Below are 24,464 nucleotides of genomic sequence, written 5' to 3'. Positions count from 1 at the left end.
ATAAAAGTAATAAAAATAATAATAGAAACCTCCTAAAGGTATGGAATTCCTAACTACTCTTGCAAATAACAGCTTCAAAAAAGCAATATATAATAGAAAATTAAAAAATACAGCAGAAAATTCATAAAAAATCTCATTTTTTATGCATTTTGATTTTTTGAGTTTGTTAAATTTTGTGTATTACTCAATTAATAGTTATTGGATCTTAAGAAAATAAAAAAGAATTAAAACATGATGTTTATGAAGGAGAAATAGCAGTATAATGAAAAGTGGGACAAAGAGTGGCACAGGGTGTAGGACAGAATATCCGTTGCGCTAGTTATTTATTTTTCCATATCACTATTTATTTTTACCCATATTTCTTGGCAAAGAGGGAAAGACCATTTTTCGGGTGCATGGTTAGTCCCGGCATAACTTCAGTATCTACGTCTTCTGCTTTCATCCCAAAAGGCAATTTCCAATCAAAATGATACAGAAGATTTGCCAGTGCAAGTTCCACTGTTGCGAGTCCTAGAGAAAATCCAGGGCAGCCCCTACGTCCAGCTCCAAATGGGATCATTTCAAAATCTTGTCCACGAAAATCAATATTACTATTCAAAAATCTTTCTGGCATAAAATCATCTGGACTTTTCCAACATTCAGGATCTCTTCCAATAGTCCATGCATTAATGAAAACTAATGTTTTGTACTTAATTTCATAGCCTTCGATTGTGCATTCTTGTGTAGTTTCTCTTGGCCCTAGAAGTGGAGCTGGAGGGTATAATCTTAGAGTTTCTTTTATCACTGCTTTTAGATAAGGAAGCTCCTGAATATCTTCTTCATCTACTCTTCCTTTTTCTCTGACCAATTTTCTCACTTCTGCTTGTATTTTCTTTAGTGCAGAAGGGCTCTTCATCAGGGCTGTCATTGCCCAAATAATTGCTGCTGCAGCTGTATCCGTCCCAGCAATAAATATATCCTGTGATAAAAGGGTAAACGATTATTATTAAGGACCATATCAACTATTTTAACGCAAAAAAAAAAAAAAAACTTTCAGTTTACTTGATTTATGTTGAGAAAACCATGTACCAATATGCTTGTTAAAGAAGATGAAAAAAGAAAGAAGAGGAAATTCAACAATTGATTATCTTGAAAATAGGGATATACTACCATGAGAATTGCCTTTATGTGATCCCAAGATAGGCCTATAATTGATGATTGTTCTTCTTTTAGCTGAATTAAGAGATCGAGCAAATCATCCTTCATGCTTTGTGGTCTGTTTGGATTGAGATGCTCCTGTATCAACTCTTGGTAGAATAAATCCAGCTCATTGAAATTCTTCTCAAGACGTTCAATAATCCCAGAAAATTTATCTACCCAACTGAATGAAGGAAAATAATCTGAGATGAAGAAACCCCCAATCATGGCCTGGGATTCTTGTAAAAGTTTATCGAATCGCTTTCTCTGGTGCCCTTCCTCATCGTACCTCTTTCCAAAGGCAACTCTACATATTATAGTGCTCGTCAAGGACATTATTATGGTCCTTAAATCAACTAGTTGTGATGAAGATGAGAGATTTACGATCTTTTGAATCATGCTCGAAATTTCATCTTCACGAATGGGACGAAAAGATTGTACTCTTTTAAGGCTAAAGAGTTGGAGGACACAAATCTTCCTCATTTCCCTCCAGTAGTCACTGTAAGGTGAGAATGCAATATCCCTTCGATTGTATGACAGCTTTTGCCGCCCAACAGAAGCTGGCCGGCCGGAGAACACAAGATCATGGGTTGTCAGGGCCTGTTTTGCCATTCTTGCTGAAGAAATAACTAGTACTGGAACTGAACCAAGCTGTAATGACATGAGGGGGCCATATTTCTTGGAGAGTTGGCTTAGGAATTCATGAGCCTTTTCACTGTCGAATTGGTGCAAGTTCCCAATGAATGGGAGCCCTGGAGGACCCGGTGGTTGACGGATATTTCTGAGTTTCTTGTGCTTTTTACCTATGGATATAAGGATTGACAAAAGGAGCAATAAGAGAAAAAGCATTGTCATCTTTAATTGAAGGATAGCGGTGAAGTGAGATAGGCTCAAGGGCTCAGTATTTAAAGGCGCTGAAAGGTAATTAGAATATCACTAGGAGCCTGTTTGTGGAAACCAACCTTGATTCGTGTTTCTCCAATTCAATTCTACCCAATTCTGTCCAGTTGATATAATTATTACCACATTTGGTGGAAACTTATATAATTTTAGTGTAATCATGAAATTCATCAACTCGTACCCAAAATTGTAGGAGTTTGTATCATATATTAAATAGATTGAAATGGAGTAGAAGTCAATTGTAGAGCCCCATTTCCAACCAACCTAAACCTATCATAACTTTATACGTACATATACTTATATATACATATACATATATACATATATCTATAGTAAAATTTATGGAGATTCTAAACCTTGAAATTATATATGTAAAATATATGAAAAGCCCCATTTCCACCCTAGACCCATACATACATATGTATGTAAAATATATAATAAATTGGTTTAAATGGAGATTCTAAACCTTGAAATTAAGGAGAATTTACAAGTTGAATCAGGAATCTCACGTTACTTGACTAATGTCTCTATTAGCTTGGAAACATGTAGGTTTAAGATCAGATTTACATAGCCTTGAATACTATCATTTTTTCATATTTTTAACCACTTGTCACAAAATTGCAAATTTATAGTTATGAATCACGTTAGAGAAATACTGATTCATACCAAGTCCATTTAGGAAACAAAAGTTTATAGTTTTAGTCTAATATGCAATACATTTTGGTAGGACTACACTATAAAATGTAAATGGAATTCCTGGTCACTAAAGCATTCAGGTCAAATTTGCAAGGAATCAAACTAAGGAAGAAGACTTGTCATGAATCGTGGGACTTGAAAGTGATTTGGTTCCAGAAGAACGAGCACGCACCTGATGCAATAGGATTCTAAATGAGACTATCACTGTTGGAAATGTAACGGCTAACCCCATCACTCGCAACCCAGCGAATCAAGTCTTTAAACTTATCAAAAAATTACTTGACACCATATTCAACTCCCGTTTATGGGTGGTTAACTGGTTTGTGTTCCATCCCTCGATGTTTGTAGGACTATATCTCAAATTCATCATTGAATAAAAACGGGTCAGCCTGATTTTTCTAGAGCTCACATAGTCCATAATCATTTACTCCTTGTTCATGATGCTAAAAGAAGCAATAATGAATCTCATGGAGCATCTGTGCTGTAGAATGAGTCCAAAACATGCAGCCAAAAAAAACTGGTTCCAGAAATGTAGGACGATGTCGAAGGATAAATAATGAGTTGACTTTTGTAAAGTTTGGAGCATGATTAGTGTGTTTTGATTGATTGCAAGTATGAAAAATCAAAATGGTTACCAGAAGATGAACAATTTTTGAGAGACAAAACTATCTGCACAGTTTGAATTACTGAGATTTGGGAGCATAATCCTATTTAATCTCCAGTGATTACAAGTGCATCATTGTGTGTTTATAGGAAAAAACACACAAATGATTCCTTATGTTTTTCCTCCTTTTGGGCCGACAATTTAATTTGCACGGGAAAAACACGGCTATATAAAACCGTGACCCCAGTGTTTATTTCGTACCCTAAAGAAGTAACGAAACTAGCTCACAGCCGTTAAGCTAGGTATGCCCAGTCTTAGTCGGTTTATTGTACTGATAGTTTATTCTCATCCAACCATAAGGGGCACAAGTCAACATTACTGGACAAGCAAATTAATCAAGCTTTTAGAGCACCAATAATATGACAATATGGGAGGGAAATGGGACACCAAGTAGAATTGTGATGTGTTGTATTGAAGCTTGGCTGATTTATAACCATAACTTTCCAGTTTTGTTTCTTCATTGCAGTTGGGTCGTCACGCCTCAACCAATCGTTTGTTGGAGCAATCTACCAAAACTTCTGGTACAAAACAAAATCTTCCACCAGTTCTTGTGGCTCATTCACACAAGATCACTGTTCAACTTTGGGGGACTAACTTGTCAAGTGACTCAGTGTCACTTCCATGATAGTTCCAAATTCTCAGTACCCATCACCAGGATGCGGATCTCTCCTGTTGTTGGCAATTGGCAAGATTACCCATTGGTATGAAATCGGGATAGTATAGCTCAACTCGATCTCGATCATTTTTTTTAAATCAATAAATTTTGAAATGAATAGTTGAGATTGAGTTGGGTTGTATTGTTGGAAAAATGGAAAAATCCATTGTAGAGTGAATGAGAAAATCGTTCTCATAATGGCACTCCTGATAGAATCCAAGAATAATTATCAATCATTCATGTACCTGAAGATTCATGTACCTAGGATTCTTGTACTTAGGAATTAAGTATTTATGTACGTAATTGTTAATACATAAATTTGGAATTTTCTTATCGAGAATACATGTATGTACGTGAATGTGGTACTTTGATAAATGTGAAGATAATTAAATGGAATTTAACATTTGTTTCCAATTTCCACAATCACCCTTGGCCAGCATCTATAAATAACTCTCTTTTTATTTTGTTTTAAAAACAGAACTCTCTCTCCAATTTTTTTTTTATTCTTTTGCATCTTCATCTTTTATAGTGTTCCATATTGCTCTAGTTCGAGTTCGCTGTGGTGAAGAAGTTTGGTAATAACATATTCACCTTTAATCCGTTGTATCCTGGGAGACAGACACCTACTTAACCTCGAACACTCTACCTGTAGGGGGCAAATCTGATTTAAGGAAATTATGCTCACAAGCCTCGGATTGTTATTTTCTATCTCTACCCTTTTTCAGTTTATATTTATTCTTTCCTATATTGTACCAGCCTAATTTTTACTAACAGTCTTAAAACAGATTCTATTCTCAATGGCTGACAATACAGGTAGAGAAACCAACATTTCTACTTTTGATGCCTCTGCGTCTGGCACTATTGTGAAACGACCTGAAGGAATGATTACTCCTATGGTTTCTACCAACTATAGTGAGAAACCTGAGAAGTTCCATGGCCTGAACTTCAAGACATGGCAACAAAAGATGCTGTTCTATTTGACAACATTGAATCTCTCGAGATTCTTAAGTGAGGATGCTCCAAAACTGCCTGATGGATTAACTGATGCACAAGCTGTCAGTGCTATTGATGCTTGGAAGCACTCCGATTTCCTTTGTCGAAATTATATCATGAACTGCTTGCATGACTCGCTGTATAACGTGTATCAAGTACACAAGACGGCGAAGGCATTGTGGGAATACTTGGATCGGAAATATAAAACCAAAGATGCTAGGGCAAAGAAATTTGTCGTCGGAAAATTTCTAGACTATAAAATGGTGGATTCCAAGATTCTTATCAGTCAGGTGCAAGAAATTCAGATTATCTTGCATGAGATTCTAGCTGAAGGCATGATTTTGAGTGAAACTTTTCAAGTAGCTGCTGTTATTGAAAAGCTACCTCCTGGGTGGAAGGATTTCAAGAACTATCTCAAGCACAAGCGCAAAGAGATAAGTATGGAGGTCCTTATTGTTAGACTTCGAATTGAAGAAGACAACAGGGGTGCAAGTGTAAGCATCATTGTGATCTTAGTTTTTGTTTTTTCAATTATACCCTTGTTAATTGATGATTGAAATTTCATATTATGCTCTTTTTAATTTATTATGATGATTAAAATTCATTATATTAGAAGAAAATAACAATTCATCATCATTATTATTATATAACAAGTACCATGAATAGGTTTCTTGTGGCCCCTGGGCCAACTCCAATGGTTAGCAAATAATTAATTTTTGCTTACCGAGCAAATTTAGCTCATCCAACTCGAAAAAAATAAAAAATTGTTCATATATCTAATTAAAAATCAAATAATTTCAGTGGCATTATCATAATTTATTTGTCATAAAAAAAGAAAAAACAAAAGAAGTAACTAGAAATATCAATATGTTTAACTTTTAGTATGACAAGGTTGTGTTAATTTATATTAGGTTTGGTGCAATTTTTATGATTATTGGTCCGGGCATGATGTGGGTCAAAAGTTGAGTTGAATATGAATTATTATTCGTGGTCCACGGCATGTGACTATTTGTTTAATTGTTTAGCCTTGATGTTGTTTTCATGGTCCTATTTTCTAAGACAAATTGGTCCTAAATTGTACATGTCTAATGTTTGTAACAGGTAAAAGTAGCCCTTCATTTTTTTTTTTTTTTTGTGGTCCTTCATTGACTTAAATATGAATTATTATTTGTGGTCCACGGCATGTGGACTGTTTGTTTACCAATTGTTTGGCCTTGTTGCTTTCGTGGTCCTAGATTGTACATCTCCAATGACAGGTAAAAGTAGTCCATCATGGTGGGGTAGTTGTAGTGGAAAATATCAATAAATATGCCAGTGGATTTGTTGAGAGTTTAGGGGCATGTAATGCTGAAATAATGAATTTGTCGGTATTAAAACATGTTGGCACCGATCTTGAGTAACCAGAAACTACAAATTTGCAGTATAGAGTTCCTGATAAAGTTGTAAAAATGATTCTTTGAACTTTAGAGAATGAAGGGGATGTTAGTGACAATATATGGTTGTTCAAAGGGGAAAGAAAAAATGTCTAAGAAAATTATATGTGTTTAATGTTAAAAAATATGTTACTTCATTTCTTAGTAATTCTGAACTCGTATCCATATGTTTTGCCTGAATCTACAACCGGACGACAACCCAAGTGCCCAAGAGACAAGGCAATTAGACCAACCATTAATTCATCAATATTTCTTGACCGAAGACTTCTAAATGATATAGATTATGGCCTAAATGATATAGAAATAACACAAACTAATACAAAGAGTTCAATTTTAAAAAATATACATCTCTTCATACTATATATTTATATTATATAAAAGGTACCATGAGTTTGGACTGTAAGGGTAAGTTATCTTAGTTTTTGTTGTTCGAATTATAACCTTATTAATTGATGATTGAAGCTTCATATTATACTCTCTTTAATTTTTTATGATGACTGTTGTGATCTTAGTTTTTATTAATGTGACGGTCCCACCTCCTTCTAGGGCGTACCCTAAAAGTATGCGGATCGCCTATCTGGCTCTCGTCAGGGCTCACTAATTTCACATTAATTTCTGAGATAACATTTTTATAACTTCCGTTAATCTTACATCAACTTCAGAGATAATATTTTTATAACCCAAAACCATACGTTCACATCTTTTTACAACACCTAGATCAATACAAAAACTTCTACCTTAATAAGATACTATTCACAATGCAAAAGTCTTCACGTTAACTCCCTAAGTTCCCCTGTTCGATTCCCGACCTCCAATTCCTGTAAGGAAAACAAACTAAATGGTTGAACTAATACTCAGTGAAGCTTGCCAAGCAAGTAACAGTTATCAAATACTTAAATCAAGACAATTAAACAAGTAGTGCAACTATTCATTGTACAATCATTTTCGAAAGGATACGAACTCCTCCTGGAAGCCCTTTAAATAACAATGTACAATCATTTCAGAGTCGTGAGACATTCCTCTCAATATTATTGCCCGCACTGCCGATTCGTCACCTTATGTCATCCAAAACAATAAACAATCCCCTACATTCAATAACCTCCCAACTCCAAGGTAGTACTCGAGTATACCGAAACAGTTACCCAGAACTTTCGTCCTATCCGACCAAGCCCTTTTGCTGGCTCGAATAGTTTGTTGAACAAAGGGTTTTGGGGCCCAGTTCAGCCGATGCGGTAAAATACACATACGGCTTACATTCATGCACACTTATAGTAATATTTGATCAATTATCGACCTTCAAACTCAACTAAGTCGAGTACGATAAAGTAATATACACATTATAAGGAATCACCAGTAATATTCACAACAAGTACATTTGTCACATAATTTCACTTAAGCAAACATAAACAATTAAACACATAAATTCAGCAGCACTCACCAAAGATTCAAATGAACTACTCTCGGGTCTCGAGTTTGTTTCCTGGTTCACGGCTACTTCTTGGGACAAGTTAATAATTTCAAAGTAAATACATAATTTATAGATGATCATTTATTATTCTTACCTTATTATTTAAACTATTAAAATCAAGTTTGACCTTAAAATACATATATAACATACTCAATATTTATTCATCATTTTATTTTTAATACTTATTGATTTGATCATTTTTTACCTTATACTTTATACTTGTTAAGTCACGTTTTGGTTTAGAACATGATATAACATATTCAATTTCTATTTTATTTTTACCTCAACTTATCAATTCCGTCAATTTAAACCGAAGAAATAAACATATATTCCCAGTTTAAAGACTATAAGATATTTAGATTAAGATTAGACCATTTCTATTCACTATTCTAAAATTAAGGCAAGTAGCCTTTTCATTCCTTACTTTTTAATCAACTTAGATTCTAAGCTATCTATGGTTTAATTTTTGTATAAATTTGCTAGTTTTCTAGTTTTAAGTTCTCAAAATCGCTCATACAGTTAGGGTCAAAACGCTATGAGATGTTTCGTATAAATTTCACCACCAATTTTCCTAGCAAAGTACACGGTCCAGCCTTCATTATTTCCTCAACTCCTTCCTCTCAATCTCATGTTCTTACTAGATAGGCAACCCATAGTCATGAAGCTACAAAGCAGCCTTAGTCAGTCTATCGCAAATTTACAACCAATTCAAGGGGAAACTGATCAGAATTTTTTTTCACTCTCGGCCAGCTATCCGTAGTCAAGTAAGTTCATTTGTCCTGCTATGTCCACTCTAGTTCCTACTTGTTTCAGTCTTGCTTGTTGAAGTTTGAAGCCTGTATGACATGCTGCAGCTTACTACACAGGTTTAGAAGTTAAGGGTTGCAGAGAATATCCAAGCTTCTTATCAGTTTTACTCAAACGAAGCTAACAGATTCAGCAGATGGTGACTTAGCAGTTGAATTTTCTCCCTTTTGTTTCTCTTCAGTTTTATGTTCCAGCTAAATGTGTGAAGAATAATGACTTAGCTACAGATTATCTTACGTAAAATATGGCAGTTTATGACCAGGATTTAGAAGAAAGGCTGGATTAAACCTCATGCCTGTACTTAGCTGCAAAATCTGATCCATAGCAGCAGGCATCAGATTTTCCTTCGAGTTCAGTTCTCACCATTTCGAGCTTATCTTCTCAGGCGAGAAGTAATCAAGATGCCATGCACACTAAGTAATCAAGATGCCATGCACACCTTACAGACTATCACCGGAAATTCTAGAGTTACTCCTCCTGATAACTAACCAAAATGCTTCATTCCTTCAGTCGAAGCTCAGTTTCTACATTCTTCACAGTTTCTGCACCACTCTTTCTTGAACCAGAAGTTAAAGTTCTAACTAGGCTCAACTTATAGCTCACATTAAACCAATTATGCCATCTAAACAGTGAGTTATTATGGCGAGTGTTACCTTTTTTCCTCCTTAAAGTTCGATGTTGCAGGCTGCTCAAGTTTCTGTTTCGGCTCTTCAATTCCTAACACTCGATTCTCCCGTTTCCTTGCAGTACTCTTGCTTGCTTTTGGTTAGCAAGTGATGGAGCTGGCCAAGCTTTCCCTCCCACTCTCGCACTCAGTTCTATACTTTCAGTTCTGGTCCAGAAAGGAAGAAAGAAAACAGCAACTGTCTAGCCCGTTGCTTTCTACTTAGAAGGCTCTTGTACTCTGTTAATTCTTTCCTTTGAAAACTTAAAGATCAGCAGAAAATTATAGTGCTCGGTGGTCAAGGTTCCAGTCGGTGGTACACCCTTCTAGGCTGCTCCTGCTCAAGCCACCGCCCCAAATTTTAACAAGTAGTTGGCTCTCTCTTGCTACTCGGTCTGCCGCTTGGATTTGGCAGACCCTTAGCAGAGAAATCTTTCTTTGGTCTCACTCAATCACCGCCCAAGCCAAACTCCTATTTATTTTCTCAATTCCACCGCTTAGGCTTAGTAGTTTAGGTGGACATTTTCATTTGATTGTTCCTCAGCCACGGCAAATAATGCACCATTACTTCCTTAGGCTGCATGATAGTTTAACCAAAATCCTAAGGTTGGTTTGGTATTTTCATTTTAGTTCATTTGGTTGCGAAGAATCCGTAATTTTATTGTCTCACACATTGATTCAAAATTTCGTTTTTTCTAGTTTGTACGTACCTTGAAAAAATTTACTTTATATTGATCTAGTAGATTTCACACATTTGATTTTAAGGAAATTTAACTAGATGGGTACTTATTCAACTATATAATATATTCAAATGACACAAACTATATTATGCATATCATATGTTTATTTGATTCTTATAATTAATTTAATTCTTTTTTTTCCACCATTCCAGGACATTTCTAAATTCTCAATTTCCTAGAATTTTAAATTTAGATATTTAATTCGACCAATTATTTGTTATGTATAGTATTTCTAATAACAAAATGGAGGTAATACATGCAAAGTTACACGAAATTCTCTCGAGTTCTCACAATTAATATAATTATGCCCTTATTAATTGATGATTGATGTTTCATATTTTGCTCTTTTTAGTTTTTAATTATTATGATGATTAAAATTCATTACATCATAGCTATTGATTTAAAGGAAATAATGGTTGATGCCAAGACAAAATGTTAAGAGAGACTAAGCAGGATCTGGTCTTTGTTTTCTATTCGTCCAAAATACCATTCTTCCTAATAATTAGATTTATTGCATTTCAATAATAGCAATAACTGTAGCAGTTACGAAAAAACTGTAACCTTAATTATATTTGAATTATGAAGACAATAAACAAAATATAATATTCCAAATCATTGTGTCTTTTTGCATTCTATTTTCAATTTTTTATTTTCATTAAAAATTCTTGATTAATCGCAGTCTAATTAAATTTTTAAATCTTCAAAAATATCACTATTGATATCAAAAGAAGGTGCTCTTAGGATAATAGAATCTTCATCAATTATGCTTTTTGCCAAATTTTGTCCAAAAAATTAAAAGATGAAAAAACAAAAGAAAAACTCAATTATCTCTACCAAAATTTCAATTCTCAAAAAATGAACAGTTAGATAGAAAAAATTAATATGTGGTGGATGATTTATACTTCATTGTTAATAGAAATACCACACAAAATAATACAAAGAGTTCAACTTCAAAGGCTATATATATATATATATATAAATGGTGCATATAACTTCATATTGAGGAAGCATTATTATATAAAAAGTATTACGAGTCTTGGTACATTAGAGTGTAAATGTAAGCATTATTGTGATCTTAGATTTTGTTATTTCAATTATGCCTTTATTAATTGATGATTGAAGTTTCATATTATGCTCTTTTAAATTTATTATGATGATTAAAATTCATTATATAACATCTGTTGATTTAGGAGAAAATAATGGTTCATTATTATTATTACTATATAAAAAATAACATGAATTTTGGTACTTTGGAGTGTAAGTGTAAGCATTATTGTGATCTTAATTTTTATTAATCCAATTATGCCCTTATTAATTGATGATTGAAGTTTTATATTATGCATTTTTAGTTTTTAATTTATTATGATGATTAAAATTCATTATGTCATAGCTATTGATTTAAGGGAAAATAATGGTTGATGACAAGATAAAATGTTAAGCATTAGAGACTAAACAGGATCTGGTTTTTATTTTCTATTTGCCCAAAATACCTTTCTTCCTCATAATTAGATTTATTGCATTTCAATATTAGCAGACGAATGCGGGGTATACATATATCAATTAACTCATTCTACAGTCAAGTTTTACATTTATAATTCCTAAATACCTCACACGCAATTTTTCGCAAGTATATGAATCGTTTATTGAACATAGGGGTATTAGGTGTCGATCCCATAGGGAATATTGTCAATTATCGATGATTTTCGAACTTCTTTATTATTTAGACTATCATAAGTGCAAAAAATTAAATCTATACTATAAAAATCAAATAAAAGTAATAAAAATAACAATAGAAAGCTCCTAGAGGTATGGAATTCCTAACTACTCTTGCAAATGCCATTACCGGTTATTCGAATGCTATTACCTTGGCTAGTTATGGCGTAATTTCCTAATGTATGTGATACCCGCTTTTGCTGGTGTACCAACTATACCTATAGTTAATTCATACCTACTTTCGTGATTATGAAACTAACTACAATCTCATTCCTTCTATAAAATTACATGAAACAATTCACCAAAACCACAAAGGTGTACCTCTACTTCCGTGAGTGTACTTCTTAGATTTATCACTTCCTTGAACTAGTGCTAAATTCCAATTTTCATTGCAAACATAATACCTTAAGATTATGATAATTAATGGACAGTTAATCATGATTAGATAAGCAAAAGTGATAAATAACTTGTTCAATATAATATCATCAAATAACCAAGTAAACATCACTAACAAGATATAGCAAGTTCATCCATAACTCTAGGTATAAACTTTAGAAAAACATATTGAAACACAAATCCAAAACTTGCATATTAACCATACTTAAGAATCCAATACAAAAGATAAAGAGTTGAAGAAGAGATAACCCTTGTCACGTGAGCTTTGTCTTCTCCTTCTTCATCTCCATCTTCATCCTAATCTAGCCAATACACAAGAGTGGATAACACACATAACTTCCTAAACTATTCTATACTATACTAACCTAACTAATGAACTAAGGAAGCTCTAGTGAAGACTACATTTTTGATGAGTTTCTCTAGCCTTCCAATGTTGTGAAAATGTCCTCCAAGACCTCTATTTATAGAGGAATTCAAGCTCAAGGTGAGTTGTTAAAATTGATGTAAATTGCTCCTGGGAATCACCAAAAGATGCTTCTAGAATTCTCTATACTTGCTTGCTCAGTTCTAGCCAAATTTCTTGTAGATAAATTGGTCAAAAAGCTTGTGTGAACAGAATACAAGTTGCTGAGCCGAAATTGAGGATCCGAGGGGGCAAGATCCGAGGTCAAATCGCTCAAAATACCCCTCAGATCTCATTTTTCTTCATTTTTATCTTCACTGCACATTAGGATCCGAGGCCTTAACATGGGGATCCAAGCTCAGGTCCTCCTCTCGGATGTAGCCTCTGATTACGGAAGTTTATTCGAGGTTGGGTTTAGTACATATCTGACCTCGGATTTACGTGCTCTATTTTTCCCAACTTCCACTGATCTTTTTTTGATGATGGAGGCTGAACTAACTCTTGTGTAAAATATAAAAGTTGTAGCCCTTTGAATTTTCTTTCCAATGTATGAAGAATCATCTAATTTGGAGCTCTGTGGACCGATAAATAACCAAAATACCCTCGATTAATCAGAACTCTGTTTTAGCTTTTGGCCATGAAAATGCACTTCTGTATTTCAACTTTCTAACAAGAAAAACGATTGAACTGGACTTTGATGTCTTCATACCAAATGTAGATATATATCTTAGCTTCAACATGGTTCATAAATCACCTCAATCCGATGCTTGTAGCTCAAGATATTGTCGAAATACCATAAGGTATCAAAACTGTGAAACTTGATTCCTTTTATTCTTGATTGCATTTCCCCTTTTGCACTTCATATTCTCTTTTTATAACTTCAAACCATCATCAATCGTCCAATTATCTTCTCAAATCACTCCAATTAATGATTGAATCATTAAACCTATAAAAACATGAAGTTTTCACCATAAAAATCCGTAGAAATGCAATTTTTACTACTTAAACCACAAAATGCATATTTTCACTAGAATTCTAGCTAGTTAGTTATAAAAGTAGTTAAAACACACTAAAACTAACTAATAAAACACACTTAAAAATATGTAAAATATGCATTTATCAAACTCCCCCACACTTGAACCATTGCTTGTCCTCAAGCAATTAACACATAATCAACAACAATGATTCAAGAGGTGAAACACTATATGCACTTTTTCGAATTCAATTCCTCATAACTTGGCAAATAATCATTATGCAATTGTTTAATTTACACTAAATACTCATAATATCAAGTAAATAAAAAATAATTATGCCCTAAATTCAACAACTTAAACTTAATCTTTCACCCTAAGCTAATTTCACAACTAAGTAAATCACATAGTCAATATATAGCTTTCTTCCTTCCAAGATCATGTTTTTCAGAAATTTTACAACTAAGAGGGATTTATTCATACTAATTTTCACTCAAATACTGAAAATATCTTTTGACACGAAAATCGACAGTTTTAGGTGAAGATCCCCGGTTACTCAACATTTCACTTATTCAGTTTGCTATGCATACTCTTAATTCAAGTACCTTTTTACGCGAGTGTCAACATTTGTAGATGCCAACCTCCGGTTACTCGGTACAAGAATCATTGGAGTAGAACAAAAACTCTTATTTTTCTTTCATTTCTTTCATTTTTTCTTTTTTATTTTAGTAAAAGACAATAAATAGACATTTCCTCATAGCAAATGTATAAGAATAATCAAAGGAAGAGTATAATTTTTATTGACTATATCAATCACTTACTTGCAAAATTAAGTAAAGAGGAAAAATTTCATTAAACATGCAAAATTATAAGCATAATTCTCCCTACTTTACAGGATATACCTTCTAAAATGCAAGAATCCTAATTACATAATAACCATTTCCAAGTCAAATGAGCACTAAATCTTCCAAAATACATATAAAGTTTCAACAAGTGAAAGAATTAGAACATTTAAAGTTGGAACAAATTGGCCCTTTTTAAAACAAAAGCAAAAATTGCAAAAATTTTTGGGCCATAGTGAAATATTGAAAAAGATTTTAAAAAAATTTTGATAGAGTTTTCCCTTATAAATGGATGAAACTCCTTGCCAACAAACCAATTTTTCAAGAAGAGTTCAACACGGCAATATTTCCAAGCACAATTCCAACATTTCTAAGACATTTAAAGCCACAAATTATCATCACATGGCATAAAATAACAAGTCAATTGTTTCCTTCCCCCACACTTAAACTTCATATTGTCCTCAATGTGAGAAAAGGAAAATAAATAAAGAGTAAGAGAAAATACTCCCTGATGACTTGCGCGATCCAAATCCATGGCCATGTGATGAATTTTCAACCTTACACTACAGGAATTTTGGTCATCAGTGACAACTACTTTTCGCCACAAAATATCAAAAAATCGTCACTGATGACCATTATTGACAACATTTCGGTTGTCGCTGGGTCGTCACTGAATCTCCGTCGGTAAAAGTAAACAGTGACAACTTTAAATTCGTCAGTGAATAGAGAGTTTTTTATGACAATATAGGTCGTCAGTAAAGGCAGAAAGTATACAGTGACGACCCTAAAGTCGTCAGTGAATAAAACTTTTTTATGACAACCTATATCATCAGTGAAAGCTATAAATCTAGTGACAACATCTTTTCTTGTCAATGGTGCATGAAGGAACGGTAGTGAGGGTATATGGGAATTAGTGACAACTTTGTTGTCAATAAACCCCTTATCAACTGTGACTACAGCCCCTTATCAATGGACAGTTTTGATTGAATGACAATAACAATTGTCAATAAAGACTATTCTGCCTGAAAAAATACTACTCATTTACAGCACCTTACACATGATTTTCCTACTACAATAATATCTAAAAAATGAAAATATCGGCAATGTTTAATAAATAACAAACGTAGTCACCCGTTACAATAGAAAATGCCAGAATAACATATTAAATATTCAAATATCATAAATAAGTGCAACATCATAGTACAAATATTTTCATAAGTTTCAGTAGAACAAATACTACTCATAAGTCAAGGCTGCACTAAAAAACATATTCCAAGTCCCAAAACATTTTCTGTGCTACCGAAACATTTTCTAAACTTAAGACAGCACTATAACCACAGTTTTTGAGTCGACAAGTAAGCCGTACTGCTAATTTTCTTCGAAACCTCCAAAATGAGCAATATATCTGCAATAAAGTAGTAAAGTTATTAGTAGATGATAGAAAAATTTAAATGGTGCATAGAAGACCTTGAAATCTGAATATACAGGATACAGGATACAGAATACAAAATAAATGACTAACAGTACAAAAACAAAGTTCATGGTCACAAAGAGAAAATGCTTTTTAAGATCAGTTAAGAGCAGTGCATAAAAACACTAACGAGTTATTAAATATTATGTGCGTGTGTGGTTCTAGGAATTTGGTTCAAAAGTCTTAGTAAACTTCCTCTCCTTCATTTGGGCCGCAAAGCAGGAATCAGTGCAAATAAAGACATCAGTATATCAGTTTAAGCTTCTTTAGATGTCGAGGAAGTAATTTACATCAGAATAGAGAATATGCCTGTAGCTAATGTATTTAATTCCGGGATTAAACACCGTATCATATTCATTAATCAATACCAACGTTATTGTTCCATAAGTTTAAAGTTCTTCTAGATTTGTCCAAGCAGTAGCTTTAAATCATCAGTAAGTCATGCAAACGTGTCAAGCTACATATGCGGCTGCAGAATTGACAGAGAATTATGATTTATGAATGTTCTACTCAAACTCTTGCCATGCGAGGGGGCGAAAAACACAAAATTGCAATTCGGACAACTCCAGCAAAAATAAAAATGAAAAAAACATGTGAAATAAAGTTAAATTTCTAGTAGATTAAACAAATTAAACAAATTCTAGTAGATCCAGTGAAAATGAAAAGCAACGAAATGTCTTCATAGCAGAGATAATATTGATATTAACACAATAAATTTAATTGTCATCCAACTCCTATCCATGTTTTTTCAAAAGCACCGTTGATCCTAACACAAAAAAATATGCAACCATGATATTACAACAACACATATAATAAATATAGGAAATTAATCTTCCCTACAACAATAATAAAAATTAAACAAAATACAACACAACTATTACTAAATTCAAACATGTCACAATGTAAGCATGTGAGGAGGCTGTACGTGTGCAATGCAAAACACAATGTAAGGCAGATAGGAATTAAAATAAGACTGTGTGCAATGCAAGACACAAACTCATCCTACAAGCTGAATAAGACTGTGTGCAATGCTTTTGGTCAACTTTAACCAAAAGCAAATTTAAGATGGTAACCTTGACTGAAATCAATTCTGGAGTCTTGTGAGATTTTCTTGGCAAGCACTACTGTATCCCGGGCCACACAGACAATGATCACCATATCAGCTTAGTTAGCAACATAGCCAGGGCCAGCTAATCAAACCAGAAGTTTCAGGGATGAGGAGGCAAAGTTTAAGCTGTGTAAGGTTCGATCAGTACAGTTTGGACAGAAGGGCATTCCATACCTGAATACCTATGATGGTCGTACCATTCGTTACCCAGACCCACTCATCAAGGCCAATGACACCATCAAACTTGACCTGGAGAACAACAAGATTACTGAATTCATCAAGTTTGATGTTGGGAATGTTGTCATGGTGACTGGGGGAAGGAACAGAGGTTGGGTTGGAGTACTCTAAAACATGGTAGGTCCATATACTTGATGTCATCATAAAAGTATATACACACAAGGCAGCTTGTAGTATACGTACATAAACAAGCTTGAATATAGGGAAGGGAAAAAGAGCAACCAGAAAGGAGAAATCCTCATTCCTCTAAATGCTAGGCGAAGAATCATGTCATGTTCTAATTTTCATACATGACAAACAAATTATTTCATTTTGTCTTCATTAATTAGATCTTGATCATCCAAAAATTTCACTTCATCCCCAAATGGAACCAACCACAAAGTCACACAAATGAAAAGCATTAAGTTTTCAGGACACTCACAAGAAATCACTTGCATGATAATCAGCCTACCATACAACTTATGATTAGATTTTAATATTCTTTTACAACTCAGTCAAATCATTTTTGAGCTTCCTATGGTGTGAAAGTGGTAGAAAATCAGATTGATAACAATATTAGCAGTAATGTAAGATCTTTAACTCAAGGACCAAAACTTTTGACACATTGATGCATCACCAAAAATGAGTGTGAACACGATGGAGTCAACAACAAGAAAGAGTGATAGGAAAAGGAAGCAATAGAGATGCTAGAAAAAGAAAATGAGAAAGGGAGACAGTGGAAGAATTTTCATTATTCTATACATATATACATCTCAGCACAGCAGAGCAAAATATTCATGCCATTTGAACATGGGACTCTATAAATCATCCATACAGAAGAAAAAATATGGAGTCGAACACTAAATAGGGATTACCACACTTAGTAGCTAAGGGAAGTTTAAAAAGAAGGAAAGTACATTCTAAGAACAGTGAGATCCTACTTTGGCTCTTCGACACTAAAAGCTTGACTCCATGTGCCTCTAGCTATAAAGTATATAAACTTTAAAATATGAACTAGTTTTCTTAACATTACCACTCAACAAAATAAACTAAGACTCATATAATAGGCTTTTAATACCATCAAGTACCAATAACACGTTCCTTTAACTTGTAAAGATCCTAAAGATCATTGGTCTTAGGTTCCTAAAGATCCTCAAGGGCTATTCCTTCTGGTCAGTAAGGGGGTGCCGCATCACACTCTCCAACTAAGTGATGTAACAGAACACAAAGAATTCTCATGATAGCATTGTTACACAATCAACAATCACAATTTCACAAGGAAATCACTACGTTATCATTTGCATGCAAAGAACTAAAACACGCAGATCCAGAGGTGATTAGTCAAAAGAATATCAATGCCATGTAGCACAAAATGGAAACTGGAGTTCATGATTGCCAGCAGAGAAGATTGGGTTGCCTTTCAGTGTTAAGTTCTGAAAGCAAACAGCAAAGTACATCTTCGAAAAATTAGTTTTCATAAACAGTTACTGTTTAAGGAAAAATAATTTATAAAAAACTAAGGAAGTTATATCTTAAATAAAGTCCACACAAAATAATTACCTAACATGGTACTTCTTTCTTTCTCAAACTTTTTGGTGAGTATGTAAAAAGAAAACAATGCCTCTGACAAGAAGTCAAAAATTTAATAAGGACAACCATAATGGTAAAAAGAATTCAACCAAGAATGAACATTTTTCTAAATTGGTCTTGTACCCTGCTCTACATATTTTATTGTTTTTGCCATTTCCTATCAATACAGTTCATTTCTTTCACAATTTTCCAAGAGCAAGCATCCTTGAACTGTTTGGGAAAACTCAAATTATCACTTAGAGAACACTAGTTTGATTATTGCATCTTTCAAACCTACATTTACACAGGTCCTGGAAACATTGACCTCAAAAACTAAAAGAAAATCAAACTTTTAAACTATCAAAGAAGTTGTGTTCAGATGTTATTCCTTTAGCTTCTCATGTGGGTGGAAACAGCTCATTCTCATCCATTTGATGACATCATAAAACCAAATAGCAAAGACTTAATTATATTAGCATTCCCCAGCATTCTTTTTCTGCCACAATACCACCAGTATCTCAGACTTTTGAAATTAACCACAACCTATGGCAGAAGATTCAAATGGAGTTAATTTGTTAAATGTATTAATCACATGCATTGCAAAGAAGAAAAAAAGCAATGAAGCACTTTCTGCTTTGTAGTAAAAGATCTACTCCACTGGCTCCACAAAAAAAAAAAGGAAAAGTAAGACTGGAGCATCGACAATTTCTAATATCCTCACCCCCAACCTTCCTATTCTCGTAACCACCTTTCTATCATACCGTATCTTCCAAATTCAGTCACCTATTTGTATGCTTTGAGTGTTTGGTGTCTCTATAAGGGATCCCGTGTTCTATTTATGTGTAATGGTGTCTATAAGTGATTGAGTTTTCTATGGGTGTGTGACTGCACATCCATGTCCAAAACCCACAAGCAAGCATATTCCAAAAGGAGGAGATGCCGCCATCCATAAATCAAATGAAACCCAAAAAACTGGACTGAAATTTTTGGCAAAAAAATTAATTAGGGCAAACCATTTGGGGGAAAATTAGGGAGGCAAAAGAGAATCAGCATACCTTTTTTTGTAGAGAGTTGCTGCTAAATGTGGTCTTCTATTTCATCATTTCCAAGCCAAGATCGATTAGCAGATGGCGAGGAGATGTTTCTTGGTTCTCGGCGAGGAGATGTTTCCGGCAGAGATGAGCAGTGTGTTTTTTGGTTCTCGGCAGAGATGAGGAGCTGTGTGTTTTTTGGTTCTAAGTGTTGCTTGTTGGCTGTTGGCTCATGGCTGGTAGTAGTGTTTTGTTCGGTGAATGACTAAACATGACCGCGAGTTGTTGGTTTCACTAAGTGTTCAAGTCAATTCCGCGCTTCTCCTCAAACTATTGACTTTGAATGAAATTTCAATTCCTTACATTTCCCCCCTGCTCGTACCAAAATTTCAACCCAAGTTTTTTAGTTTTGAATTAATATTTTACTAATATATTATTACTTGCAACTTTTAAATATTTTTGTAAAAATATTCATAATAGGTAATTTTTTTATGACATCAAACAGTTGATCCCATATTAATATTGATATCACTTTCTCAAAATTGTGAACTAAATTACAACTTACTTATCTTTCTTTTCATTATTTTTGCCCAAAACTCCAGAATTTTTTTTATTTTATAATAAGGAGAGATGATTTGTTTCAAATGGTTAATTTCACTTCAAATTATTGCACTAATATTAATTTACATGACAAAATTTGAGTTCCTAATAGTTAAAAAAATCATTAGAGAGCAAAAACAGAATAACAATTGGTTGCACTAATGACCAAATTTCTTGTAATACATTTGCAAGATATAGATTTATGGGTAATTTCTTTTTTTTTTTTGCTTTCACATATTTAATTTATGTTAAATACAAAACCTACCAGTTTCCCTTTCATAAAAATATTAGTACAACACTTTTTGAAATTTACTTACAAACATTTATGTATTTAACATAAATTAAATGATTCAGAGTGAAATGCCCATAAAGAGCAAAATATTTGTTCATGTAAAGGAAACCCACAAAGAGTTGGTACTTTATGGGCCATTTCTTTTTTTAAAAAAATTTAATTTATGTTGAAAAGATAACCTGCCAGTTTTCGTTTTGTAAGAAATCAGTGTAACACTTTTTGAATTTTACTTACAAACATTTATAAATTTATCATAAATTATATGTTTGAGAGTAAAATGCCCATAAAAAGTTGGTACTTTGAATAGATAATGCTCATTTGCCCATAAACTACACTCCCTGAAGGCTATTTTGTTAATTACTTTGTAGTACTTTGTTATTCCTTTGCTAATACTACTTGGCATGTAGTACAAAGGATAAATCTGGCATAAATTTCTTATTCTATTGATAAAAAGACCTGCCTGCCTTATAACTATTGTAATGAAAGATATATCTTTAGAGTTTATAACAAATTATTACTTAAGTTTGAGAAAATTATAAAATATTTATGCATAGTTTATCAAGATACCATTCGCAATTTCCTAATAAAAAAAATAGGGGCTAAATTGTAAAAGCTAGGGTGCCATAATAGAAATAATAAAATTGGTGTATTACATATGGGGGTTAAATTACAAAAGTTAGAGTGCCATAGTAGAATTAATGAAATTGGTGAATTACATATGGGGCTAAATTACAAAAGTTAGAGAGTAATAACAGAATTAAAGAAATCGGTGTACTACACATGGGGCTAAATTGCAAAAGTTAAGGTATCATAATGGAATTAATGAAATTTTTTACAACATTTGGGGCTAAATCGCAAAAGTTAGGGTGGCACATTAGAATTAATGAAAGTAACTTAGAAATAAGTACTTTAAACAGTGACGATTAATTCTTGTCACTAAATCCGAATCGGTAGAGTGACAATGACGATATTAGAAGTTGTCACTATATAGATCATTTTAGTGACAACATTTTTCAAGGTCGTCACTGAAGACTTAGTTGCTTTGAGCAATTATGACAACTTTCCTTGTCGTCACTAAACAACCAGGTTTTATGACGACTTTTGTCGTCACTAAACAATGTTGTCACTAATGACCATATTTCTTGCAGTGTAGTTTGTGACGAAAATAACGGCTTGTCACTAAACATTTAGTTGCTTTGATGCAATTGTGACAACTTTAGGTGTCGCGACTAAAGAATCCCCTTTTATGACGACTTATTGTCATCACTACAAAATGTTGTCACTAATAACCTTTTTTTTAGTGATCAGTGACGACAACAAAAAGTCATCCATAAATAGGCCAAGCAATAGTGATGATGTTCTTAATGTCATCACTATTGTGTGTTCTAAACACTCCTGCACTCTTGCTAAATCTTGGCGGGATAAGTCGTCACAAACGAGTTGGCCTCCATTAGAGGTTTGTGACGAGTTAGAAAGTCGTCAATAAAGGATCAACTTTTGCGACAACTTTTTTTCGTCACAGAGAAAAGTTGTCGCTAATGACCAATTTTCTTGTAGTGTTATTTGAGAAAGAATGGAGAGTTCAATTAATGCACCCTAAAAAGGACAAAATCAAAATAAAATAACTTCTTAAGAATAAAAGCTTGCAACCAACAAGAAGAAAACATGCAAATCAAGGAAATAGGGAAAAGGATCAAGCATGTGAAAGCATACAATGTTCAAGGGATAAAAACATGAAATGAGCTAATCTTCGCTAATCAAGTATATGCATTAGTATCCATAACAAAGGGAAGCTAATTTCACAAAATAAGCCCATCATCATGAACAAAGTAAGTTCCATTTATACATTTTGTCATCAATGATGAAGTCCTCTCAAGTACAAAAGTAATCTCAAAATGGAGGCAAACATACCAAGCCAAAATATAAATGACCTTCTTGAGAACTCATGAAATACAAAAAACCATTGAACCACAAAGATTATAAGTGCATTTATAAATTTCATCAATTAAAGCCATCTTCAATTCACCTCTTCTTTTAGAATTACCTAAGAATTCAAGAAATCATTTAACCAAACACCTTTTCATTCATTAGGTAATCTAAATTACTCACATGAATATCATAAACTCTCACAAAGCTAATTAAAATGCTACATTGGCCACTTAATATGCAATTTTATTACTAAGCCAAATTAAGCATAGAATTAGCTAAAATTCACCAAATGAATACAATAAACACAACCCTCAAGATTTATTTGTCACTAACAATCACCAATAGCATCAATAAGGTCAAATAAATACATCTAACTTCACATATTAATGAAATTCAAAAATGCCTAAAATTAGAAAATATTCAACCATGGCAAAATTCAAATGATAAAGTTAGGTGAAGATTTGTTACCTCAAAATGGTTTGGTGATGATCAGGGATGAAAATGATGTGAAAACCCCCAAGAAACTCACTCCAATTTGGCCACAATTGCAAAATATGAGAAAATGAAACCCTAGCCTACTTGAATCTTAAATTCAAATTTAGAGATGTTTTTGAAAGAATCAAACCATGAACACCACTCTAGAGGGTAACAGGAGTGTTTTGGTGAAGTTAGTTTGAAGATTTGATGGTGAAAAGAGGAATTTAGTGAGTAGTGTGTGTTTGGGGTGTGAGTGTGTGTGTGGAGTTGAAGGAGGAAAAGAAGGAAAAATGAGCAAAAGTGAACCGAGCCTTCGTTTTTGAATTATTTCTGAAAGGATCCGAGATGGAATCTGTACTTATTGCAGAATTTTCTGCAATTTTCAATTTGACCTCAATTCGAAACACACTCTCCAATGTGTGCTCTACAACGAAATGTTCAACAATTCAACACTTTACGCACATGGAAAGTGACTTAAACATGAATCTCAACACCTCAAAACAAATAAAAAACATGTAGAATGCAAATTGAGGGTTGAGGTTCTTAGATCAAATAGTACCCTCGACACTTCCAATGCATATGATGGTGTTCAAATGGTTCAAAATAGTGCAAATAGATCATAAACATACTTAATCACTCAAATGCACTCCAACTTCATGCAAATGACTAACTTAACTTCATACCATAAAATTAAGCATTGTAAACTCAAAAATAAAGGTTAAACTTCCCTTTTTCACGTCAGTCTCCACTTCTTATAAGCTCTTTTGCACTTGAAATAATTCGTATGACTTCTTGTCATTGCTACCTACAAAACACACAAAAATACTAATCAAATAACTAAAACCTACTAAAAAACTAGAAATCGTTGGGTTGCCTCCCAACAAGCGATTCTTTATAGTCATTAGCTTGACTATTTTACCTCACTTTTCAAGGAGGCTTTGTTAACGAATAATCTACCATTATAAGTCGTGGTGGATAGTTAAAAGGTGGCTTAACAATAAAAACCATGTGTTCTAATGATGTGAGATGTGGAAGTGGCTTACCTATTTCTAGTGTTTCATAGATAATACCTTAAATGTACATCACTTGGTTACTCACCAAAGGAACGTCCGCATGGCTGTCTTGGGCAATAATACCTTTAAAACCTATATTCACAATACATTCCTCAAGAGGGGTTAAAAATGAGTTGTTAAGCCTCACTTCTTGAGGTTCAAGGTTAGCTCCGAAGGTATTATCATCTGAAATGGACA

The 24,464-nt window shown here is 33.5% G+C and overlaps 2 protein-coding genes and 1 long non-coding RNA gene across 3 annotated transcripts; 2 read left to right on the top strand and 1 right to left on the bottom strand.

Annotated features, from left to right (window-relative positions):
* Positions 1-214: 214 nt before the first annotated feature.
* LOC113773404 (cytochrome P450 71A1-like) lies at positions 215-2,106 on the bottom strand. Its single transcript, XM_027318044.1, has 2 exons — positions 1,150-2,106; positions 215-958 (listed from the first exon to the last, which is right to left on the bottom strand). The coding sequence occupies exons 1-2, from the start codon at positions 2,029-2,031 to the stop codon at positions 350-352; spliced, it is 1,491 nt and encodes a 496-aa protein (XP_027173845.1). The 5' UTR covers positions 2,032-2,106; the 3' UTR covers positions 215-349.
* A 2,782-nt stretch (positions 2,107-4,888) lies between these two features.
* LOC113774450 lies at positions 4,889-5,641 on the top strand. The gene has a single exon (XM_027318984.1). It carries the CDS (start codon positions 4,889-4,891, stop codon positions 5,639-5,641), a length of 753 nt encoding a protein of 250 aa, XP_027174785.1.
* Positions 5,642-8,531: 2,890 nt separating this feature from the next.
* LOC113775707 lies at positions 8,532-10,090 on the top strand. Its single transcript, XR_003468922.1, has 2 exons — positions 8,532-8,749; positions 8,852-10,090. It is a non-coding gene; the product is annotated as an uncharacterized LOC113775707 (long non-coding RNA).
* Positions 10,091-24,464: the final 14,374 nt, after the last annotated feature.

The sequence above is a fragment of the Coffea eugenioides genome, chromosome 6 (genome assembly GCF_003713205.1).
Source record: "Coffea eugenioides isolate CCC68of chromosome 6, Ceug_1.0, whole genome shotgun sequence".
Lineage (NCBI taxonomy): Eukaryota > Viridiplantae > Streptophyta > Magnoliopsida > Gentianales > Rubiaceae > Coffea > Coffea eugenioides.
This window is presented reverse-complemented; position numbering and strand designations above follow the sequence as displayed.